General features: G+C 42.1%; 1 protein-coding gene and 1 long non-coding RNA gene across 2 annotated transcripts in view; both read right to left on the bottom strand.

The window, feature by feature from the left end:
* LOC138954981 (uncharacterized) overlaps positions 1-4,038 on the bottom strand; it is a 4,615-nt gene extending 577 nt beyond the window's left edge. Inside the window, exons 1-3 of the long non-coding RNA XR_011452043.1 lie at positions 4,013-4,038; positions 3,641-3,705; positions 866-988 (exon numbers count right to left, since the gene is read on the bottom strand). This is a non-coding gene — a long non-coding RNA (uncharacterized lncRNA). The remainder of the gene's footprint in view (positions 1-865; positions 989-3,640; positions 3,706-4,012) is intronic.
* A 1,315-nt stretch (positions 4,039-5,353) lies between these two features.
* Positions 5,354-10,000, bottom strand: part of LOC138954984 (hemicentin-1-like) — an 11,499-nt gene continuing 6,852 nt past the window's right edge. The window contains exons 7-11 of the mRNA XM_070326719.1: positions 8,739-9,071; positions 8,197-8,508; positions 7,342-7,662; positions 6,078-6,233; positions 5,354-5,691 (exon numbers count right to left, since the gene is read on the bottom strand). Of these exons, the coding sequence (XP_070182820.1) occupies positions 5,354-5,691; positions 6,078-6,233; positions 7,342-7,662; positions 8,197-8,508; positions 8,739-9,071 (1,460 nt within the window). The remainder of the gene's footprint in view (positions 5,692-6,077; positions 6,234-7,341; positions 7,663-8,196; positions 8,509-8,738; positions 9,072-10,000) is intronic.

Raw genomic sequence — 10,000 nt, 5'->3', positions numbered from 1 at the left:
CACACACACACACAAGCACACATTGCTTGATTAGATCTCCCTTAAAGTGATAATTTCTAACAAGAAAACTGTCTCAAATCGCCCCAAGAGCTATACCGTTCAGGTTGGGGTTGTATTCATCTGACCACACACAATAGATACCTTAAAATAAACGTTTGAGCGCTCAGATATTCAAATTGAAAACGCTGTAATTCTCATTGTGACGCCTTTTTTGCGCCAATCATAATTGTCGTCCCACCTTTCAATCCTGAGTATTTCATGCGCTATTCATAGAGATACAAATTTGAAATCGAGCTGAGAGCTACAGAGATTGTTTTGGAAGTTGAATAGATGACAACACACACAAGGAAGTTCTTAGAATTAGTCTTTTAGCGTGCTATTTTTCAAATTAGAATGCTGTATTTGGTAGTCATGTCAGACCAAGAGCCAGTATGTTTGTTTCTGTTATGCGAAGCGTTTTAGTGATGTATGGCACGGAATTAGCATGCGCAAGCTAGACTGTAGTTTTTGACTTCCTCAATCCAACGGTCTTAATCTGCTTTGACAAATGGGTATCTATGGGGACTAAATAAAATATGATGACGGACGGAAGTCCGGACTACACAGGAGAGCTGGGCGAAGCTAACCGCTCGCTGACCAAACTTCATTACTAATTTGGTAAAGTTTCGAAGCTGTTTGGAGCAAATCATCACCAGGTATTTCTAAATTACAGTACAACGAATGTTTCTTAAATTGTTTAAGGTCCAAATCGTCAAAAAAACTGTCCAAAATGGCGCATTATGTGTACGCCGCTAACCAGCAACCATGGTTCCACCCACTCCCCTTCCTGGGTCCCCTTTACTACACTAATGGATACTCAAGTTACCTGCTCCATTGGCAGACTTCACACCAGCATTCACGTAGTGACTGAGCTCAGCGTACTCGGACCTCACTCCTATGTCTAGGGGTCGCAGGCTGTCGTACTGGTTTGTTGCTTGCTGATTATCATCTGGCAACACACGTTTTTATAAACATTCTCATAATTCATCACAATGAGGAAAAACACTACTGAGAGATGGATAGACAGATAGATAGATAGATAGATAGAAATAAAGTTACAAAGATAGATAGGTATATAAATAGAACGATGGAAAGAAAGATAGATAGATAGATATAATAGATATATGTATAGGTTACAACACGAGTGGTTTTTTATATGGCTTGTATTTCAGTCAAGACCCAGCGGATGAATATCATCGGGAGACACGAGCCTTTGGCGAGTGTCTCTCGATTGATATTCCCGCTGGGTCTTGACTGAAATACAAGCCATATAAAAAACCACGAGTGTTGTAATCTGTATATCCCATTCTACCATCAAACACAAAGTGTAGACTACTAGCGGCACTGTTGCGATCTGTGCAGGGTAAAACTGTTGCCAGCGAGACTTAGCCCTTTTGCAACCTTAAACTAAGTGACCGTCGCTGAAAAAATAAAACGAATGAGTGCATCGATAAGTACGCGGTAACACTACTTTCAGACCATTTAAAAGCTTTAAGTAAAGGTTCATAAGTTGCAAGAAAGTAATGAAGTCGAATAGAAATTAATTTAGTTGAAGCGCACAATTCTTTTGTTTTGCGTTTCAGGTCGGCAGAACGGGCGAAACGGGTTTGGGACCCATTTGGCTTACTCGATTCAGAATTGATTCCACGTTGTTTTTCTCGAACGTGTGTAATTAGGCTTATTGACAGAGAAGCAAATCTTAGGGAACAAATATGTAGGTTTAGATTTAACCATTTGCTCCCTATTTGAAATGTATCTACGTGATTAACTGTTTTGCGAGTGTGTTTGCATGGATGAACTTAAACTGGTATGGGTGAGAGGAAAACGCGACCGACACGTCTGTCACCGCCGATTGATTGCATTTTGAAGGAATATGACTGGATTACGGAAAAATATGTGGACTTACTGCAGAGCCAGGCAAAAGAGTAGACTTGCTCGCAAAACATGTGAAACAGCCGATGTTTGATAGCTGAAGGCGCACACCGGCAAAACACACTACCGACAGATTCTCAAAAGTCGTCTGCTAACGATGCAAGGGGAGGGTACTCGTGTTTTTGTTTTGGTTCGCTAGCATCTGGTTATCTTGTAAGTTGAATGTTCGTTTTTTTCGACCTGCATTGCATTCATTATGAAAGAAACTTTTGCTTATTGCATCTCATACATCAGATCAGTTCTGAGATTCATTTTTGCGTGCAACTGATATGGTTTTCTGAGCCGTGCAATACGATTTTAGAACTTCATACAAATGTGTCACATTGTTCGGCGCGAGCGAGGTCAAAGGTCGGGAGGAAAGTAGTCCTTTGCCCAAATCGGAATCTGCACTATCATATATTTTTTGGAGTCCATGATGTATTTATTGAGCTATAAAAATACAACATATATACCCATACTGAAGTAACAGAGACAAAGAAGGGAGGTCATGGGATATATACATATATTAACAGATAGATAGACAGATAGATAGCTAGATATATAGATAGACAGCTAGATATATATACATGAATATATGGTGTAAATGATGATGATGACGATGACGATGACGATGATGATGATGGAAAATTGCAACATCAATTACAGATAATACATGTAACACATCATAATTGTGTAATTCATAAAGCTTTGCCCATTGTTGACAGCTACTTGCAAATGTTAAGACTAGTATTGCCATCTCGGTAGACATATAATAATTATGCAGAGCTTTCAAAAACTATTTACTAAGGTTAATGATCTTATTACAGACTGAATGGAGTTCCACACCATAGAGCCAGAGAAGACGACTAGTTTTGAACAAATCAATTATGGGTATTGGTGGTAGAACATTGATAGACCCGTACCTTTCGGCGACTCAGTGAAATAGGTCCTGAATATAGTTGGGCACTTCGCCATGATATACTTTACACATCATAACAGTCTTATTAAACTGTAACTGTTTAACCAGCGGCAGGTAGTTTAGATTCTTTAACTTCAAATCAGCTGATAAGTGTGGACCATTTAACACGAGTTTAGCTGCCCGACGATGTAGAGAGTTTAACTTTTTCATGTGAACATCAGAGACGCCATCCCACAGAGTTGATGTGTAATTAATGTGGGATAAGATGTGGGCATGATAAGACAGTTTCAGTGTCACAATATCGACATATTGCTTTAACTTACATTGCAGAAACAAATTCTTGGATACTTTTTGACAAATATAATGTACACGAGATTGCCATTTTAATTCTTGATCGACTATCACACCCAAAACACGATGTTCCGTTACCTGCTGAACAGGTTGTCATTCCAGAGAAAGATTTAACTTAAGAGGTCGTGACTGGTGTTTTTTTCTTGTTGTAATAGTCATCAGAGAGAGAGAGAGAGAGAGAGAGAGAGAGAGAGAGAGAGAGAGAGAGAGAGAGAGAGAGAGAGAGAGAGAGAGAGAGAGAGAGAGAGAGAGAGAGAGAGAGAGAGAGAGAGAGAGAGAGAGAGAGAGAGAGAGAGAGAGAGAGAGAGAGAGAGAGAGAGCACTGACACGAACGCAAGTAAGAAACTGTAAAAACATGTGCAACTTGGTGTATCGACTGCTTTCACTTATTAGTGAATAGCAGAGAAGAGCAATAACTACCTTGCACTTCGTTTGCATTCCTCTGTTCCTCATGCTCCGCTGACACAGCAGGCGACACTGCTGACCTAAACACAAGATGAATGTGAGTTATTAATGGATACATGAAAAACAATTCTTCCTGAACATATATGTGATGTTTAAGTCTTATAATAATACCCATTTGGCACACACACACACACGCACACCCACACGCACACACATTGTCACACACACACACACGCACACCCACACGCACACACATTGTCACACACAGACACACACACACACACACACGCACACACACACACACACACACACAACCAGACATGTACAATAAATTATTGTTGTGTGCGGTCATTTCGTGTTTGTCAAGGTGGGATTTTTAATACTTACTGGTTATAGTCTGTGTTGTTGCTTCCTGAAAGAAGTAAAGAAGAGACATTTTATATTTTTGACATAAATGAAGAGGACAAATATCGTTCACTACTAATACATTTTCTCCGATGAATAGGTCAAACAAAAGGGGATCACCTGACCTCTTCGCTCGACAAGCAACATTGTCATCATTTTCACGAGTTTTCATCCACAAACACCTGGGAAATAAATCTCATGTTCCCCATGCAATAACTCGAGGTGGTGAATGGGTTTGAGCTTTCAGGTGAAACGTGGATTGTCAAAGTAAAAGCCAATCAGGCTGATTGTTTGATGTGTGGAACCATCGCGGCTTTGGATTTGTGTTTCCGAGGACAGCGATTGTAAGCATTCACTCTCAAAGACCCAATCAATGTTGATAATTACCGCGGCGACTCACGGTCAATTTGCAACTTATCTCTGTAATCGCAAAATCCACAACGAAAACTCAACACTTACTGAACTCACAGGTATGATCGCAGCTCTGTACATTTTCAGACTGGAAGAAAAGCGTCAACAAGTTACGTTTGACGTCATAGACAAGTATGACGTGTTATCTCGAACTACTGTGACGCGCTTTGCGGCCCGGAATTGGATTCTAAACATTCGTCTCCCTGTGGGTTATTGTGCATTTTGTTGCACTACCAACATGATGACAAAAACGATGTTTGGTGGCTTGTTGTCAGACCAGCATTTTCTTGTTGGTCCTCGGGGAGCATATCGCCTTTTGTTACATATTTATCAACCTCTGCCTTCGGCCTTGGTCGATAAAGATGAAACAAAAGACCATATGGTCCCCTCGGACCAAAAAAACAACAACTGTCTGTCAACAAGCCACCAAACATTTTATATTATCTCGTGTGAGAGAGTCTGAATCGCAGGTACTCACACACTTACTCATCGAGCCATTCCTATACTAACACAATCACTCGCTTATACACAAACCATTCACACACACACACACACACACACACACACACACACACACACACACCCACACACACACACACATACACTTAATTCACTATAATTACCGTAAAGTACCTTGTAAGCGCCCACCCCCCCTGTGCACCAATTCCGACCCAAAGTAGGGGGTGGGCGCTTACTAGGTACTACACCCTATGCACGAGCAGTTTTCAGTAAGAAATGTGATCTTTGATCACTTCGTAATCATATCTTCTTTCTTTTTTCATCTTCCATTGTTTTTCTTGTTCGTATTGTCATTAGAAGAGCTTGGGGAGACAAATGTCGTCGCATCCTTTTCTTGTCTGCAGAGGTGCCGCTGTCGGCCGCACTGTGTCTCTGTTTCCCTTGAACAAGGGGTTACGTCTGGTTGGTATTGGTACCTCGCCGAGTGGAGACAGCATGCCTTTGTTTCCAACGCTTCAGCCACATAGGTGATGCGACAAATTCGTCTATGTCCAGTCCACCAGCCAGTTCTAAGGCTCTTCTTTGCAAATCTTTGTTGCGGACGACACGCCCTTCCGCCCGCTCTTGATCAAGATATTCTAACACACCTTCATCAACCTCTTCTGATCTGACGTCTCGACCGCCATGTAACTTTCGCTTCTTCTTTTCCTTTCCGGCCTGGTGACGTAACAGGCTATTGCGATTCTCTCGCCATTCTCGTATCCTTTTTCCATCTACCCCAAACTCACTTGCTGTTTGCGATACATTTCCATTGGCGTTATTATCCAAATAGTCAAGAGCTGACAGCTTAAACGCAACGATGTACGATTTGATCCGCGGCATCTTGTAATCATTGACTTGCAGGCGTTTAGATCCAAGGCGTGCAGACACACGTGATAGGGTTTGCAAGAAAGGGAAATCATTCACAAAACTAGCAGATCAAGTGCGGAATTTTTATTTCCTCTGATTTCAATGGTGTAAAGTGGGGGGGGGGGGGGGGGGGGGTGGGCGCTTACAAGGTACTACACCCTATGCACGGTTTTGGACTGAAAGTGGGGGGTGGGCGCTTACTCGATACTGGGCGCTTACAAGGTACTTTACGGTACTATCACACTCGTTAACTCTCACACACAATCACCATTGGCAGAAGAAGGAATGCAAGGTAAAACCCAATGGCGGCGCCACATCCACACAACGGTAACACCGACGACGACAAACACCAGCGCCAAGGTCACACCGACTGCAGCCTCAGCACTTAGGCCACCCGTGCTTTCTCCGGCCTGAGCGTCTTTTTCTGTTTTGGAATCAAACAACAAAACATAGCAGTCACGCAAGAGTAGCAATATCTGCCGAAGAGACGATTAAATGACAATAATCAACTAACCAGACCATTGTTAGTTGCAAGATAACTTGTGACATGACAGTTTTTATTTGATTGAGTTTGTATACAGAGTGAAAAAAATCAACAACAACAACAAACAATCAACAGAAACCAACCAAACAAATACAACTATTTAATACAGTTGTGATAGTCCGGTTGTTGATCACATTACAGAAATAAGCATTTCATGAAAAGAAAGCGTCGGTCCTAAAGAACATAGATACTCCAACAGCAAACAAATGAGTCAGTCAAGTAAACACAAAGACACATACTGCATTTAAAAAAGTAACTGTTGTTACCAATTATTTACCTGCGATTCCTTGCAACAAGCTAATCCTATAAAAGCATATGCATTAAGGTGAAAGTCGGTACACATGTACTTCAACAAAACAATACTCGGTTGTGGTGGTCTATGCAAACTTGCACCGAATATTTACAAAAGAAAGTGCAACACTCACTTAAACAATTTCATTTAAAGAATTACAGATAACATGACATCCACTGAAGTTAATAAATAGAGCACAAGCAAAGCTATAAAAGAGCTCTTAAAAGCTATATATTATGTTGAAAGAGAAAGGGGATTTGTAGAAAAGGAAAGGAAGGAGGTAAACACACAGAAACCGAAATACATACATACAGTAAATTAAAGCTACAACAGCAAAATATGTTTGACATTAACAACATACAACAATTAACACACACACACACACACACACACACACACACACACACACACACACACACACACACACACACACACACACACACACACGCACACACACATTCAGCCAATCAAGATACACAAAAAGAAAAGAACAGGTGCTCGATAACAAACAAAACGAATGTTTCACATGGAACAAGACATAAACATCCTGTTTATGTAGGTTAATATAATTCGTGTGCTTGCTTGCGTAATATAGATATATGGGGGGAAAATACAACTTTGAATGCGTAACAAGCACCTTTATTCAAATGAAAAGTTGACAGAACATTCAGACAGACGGACAGATACAATACTCACCAAAGTATGTAACTTCTAAGAGAATGTTTGAATGACCAAAAGTGTTCTCGACCTTCAGTGAATAGACGCCGGCGTCCCGGGAGGTAATGTCTTTCACAGTGACGTTGCAGGTAACCCGGTATGCAGGGAGAGCATTCCAGCAACGGCTGTCCAGTTTACCAGACGTCACTGGCTCTGACACGTTGTTCGCTGGACCGTGGAAGACAAAGGTGAAGGTGTCAGGCAGAGGGAAGGCCACCATGTTGACAGACAGCTGGACAGGACGACCCTCGTAGTTCACTTTGAGAGGGTCGGGACGGGACTCTGCTCTGCGTGGGACACCTGAGAAGTAACCAATATCGTTATCAGTTAACAAAACTGATGGGAAAGAATGACTTGCGGAGTTTTTCTGACAGACGTCTGCGCAATGTTGGCTTACATCTCTTTTTGGACGGCCAAACTGATATAACAACAAAATCGCATTACATTCCATTCCTAGCTGATAAAATAAACTTCAAAGTAAGTAAGAAAGAAAGAACGAAACCAAAAACACGAACAAGCGAACAAACTGATTAACAGAGAAAGAAAAAAAAACTAATAAAGAAACCAAAACAAAGAAGCTAACAAAAATAAAACAAAAGCATCCTACACACAAATACTGAGAACGAATCGATTAGTTACTCAGTTGAGTCAGATGTAGATGTAGCAGGGGCAGTTATTAGACCCTCGACATATTGTAGGCTAATTAATGTTGTTTTGTTGCTTAGGTATACGTTCAACTACACTCCAACGTAGCCTAGGCAACCACACGCAATCACCAATGTTAACGGCGTGTAAATACGCTCATTTAATGCTCCAACACATAGCAAAACTTACAGTTGACGAACAAGCTGAGTGCCTGTCGCTCCTCTAGTCCCAGCTGGTTGTCAGAGACACACATGTAGGTCCCGGTGTCCTCACACCTTGCCGGACTGATCACGTGATTCACAACTGTGTCGTCATCAACATCTGTGTACGAGCCCCCGGTCACAATCTTCAGCACCGTCCCGTCATGCTTCCTGACGAGTTGCATCCTGGGAGTCGGACGTCCGTCAGAGCGACACGTGACGTTGACGGAAGTGACACTCTCATTCACCGTAAGGTTGGTGGGAACGTTGTTCAGTTCAAAGGCAAATAAACGTGATGGGTCTTGACAGAAACAAACCCAGGAAGTGTGTGCATGTACTCAAACAAAAGCAGTGAACACACACACACACACACACACACACATATACACACACACACACATACACACACATACACACACATATATATACACGCACACTCACGCACACACACACACACACACACACAAACACACACACATACACACACACACACACACACACACACACACAGAGTCAAGGGGACACACTCACAGGCCACATAGACACGGAGAGACGTGGAGTTTGTCAGGGGCAGACGCGAGTCAGGCGGGGAGTTTCCTGTGGTGGCCGTGCAGTTGAACTCTGTGTTGTGAGCGTGTCTGTCAGCAGACGGGATGACCAGCTGACCGTTACCACCCTGTCCGTTGGCCAATCCTGATGGAGAAGTCCACGTGATGCTGGCGACCGTCGGGTTACTGCTGGCGCTGCACTGAAATCTGATTGGTTGACCTTCATGTACTACACAGCTTCGCTGACCACGGTCAAGGTCGCGACGGAAAGTGCAGTTGTTGTCAGCAGATGATGCAAGGTTCAAAATGGGTGAATCTGCAAAAGTGTCAAAAGGTCACATTTTGAAGAAGTTGACAAATAATAACACTACACCATTGGATTTAGCTGTAGTTTTACCTTGATGACTGGGATAATTGTCATAGTTCTAACACATAACGGGCTTTCCGCGATAAATGAATTGGTTGATCGCATGTTTACGTCGTGCTGTTTGGTTTATATCGTGCTGTGTGTTTCCATTCATACATTGTCTATAATTATTCGGTACTATGTTCACCTATATTTCCATGTTGATTAAAGAGATAAAACACGGTCACAAAATATAACAATAAGGCCGTGTTTTGCTTGAAGCATGAGATGATTACAATAGCGGAATGAACTTTACTACCCTTCATAACAAAGCTGCACAGATGCGTTTGAGGGCAGATCATTCTGATGAGGCCGTTTTTCGTAAAACCAATTATATGACTCAAAAGGTCGTTTATTACCCTACCCCATACTTTATTCAGTAACAGATTGAGTGTACATGACGTAGTGTCGATACAGTGGAACCTACAACACAGACACCCCCCCAAAATCAAATTCGCAAAATCAAGGTTCCCGCGTTAAAATTGACAAATCAGAACTGCTAAAACTCTCTCTCTCTCTCTCTCTCTCTCTCTCTCTCTCTCTCTCTCTCTCTCTCTCTCTTTCGCAGTCTCTCTCTTTGTCTTGCGTGCTCTCTCTGTCTCTCTCTTTCTCTGTCTCTCTCTCTCTCAGTCCCTCTGTGCCTGTCTCTCTGTCTACGTCTCTGTCTCTGTCTTTCTCATTCTTTCCTTCTTTTTCCCTCCCTTCTATTCCTCTCCCTATGTCTTTCTCTTTCTTTCTATCTCTCTCTATATCTGTCTGTCTCTCTTTGTGTCCGTCTGAAAGTCTCTCTCTTTTATCTGTTTTTGCTCTCTTTCTATCTCTCTCTCTCTCTCTCTCTC

Source organism: Littorina saxatilis, unplaced genomic scaffold, assembly GCF_037325665.1.
Source record: "Littorina saxatilis isolate snail1 unplaced genomic scaffold, US_GU_Lsax_2.0 scaffold_469, whole genome shotgun sequence".
Taxonomy (NCBI): domain Eukaryota; kingdom Metazoa; phylum Mollusca; class Gastropoda; order Littorinimorpha; family Littorinidae; genus Littorina; species Littorina saxatilis.
The sequence above is the reverse complement of the archived record's forward strand: the minus strand, read 5'-3'. Positions and strand labels throughout refer to the sequence as shown.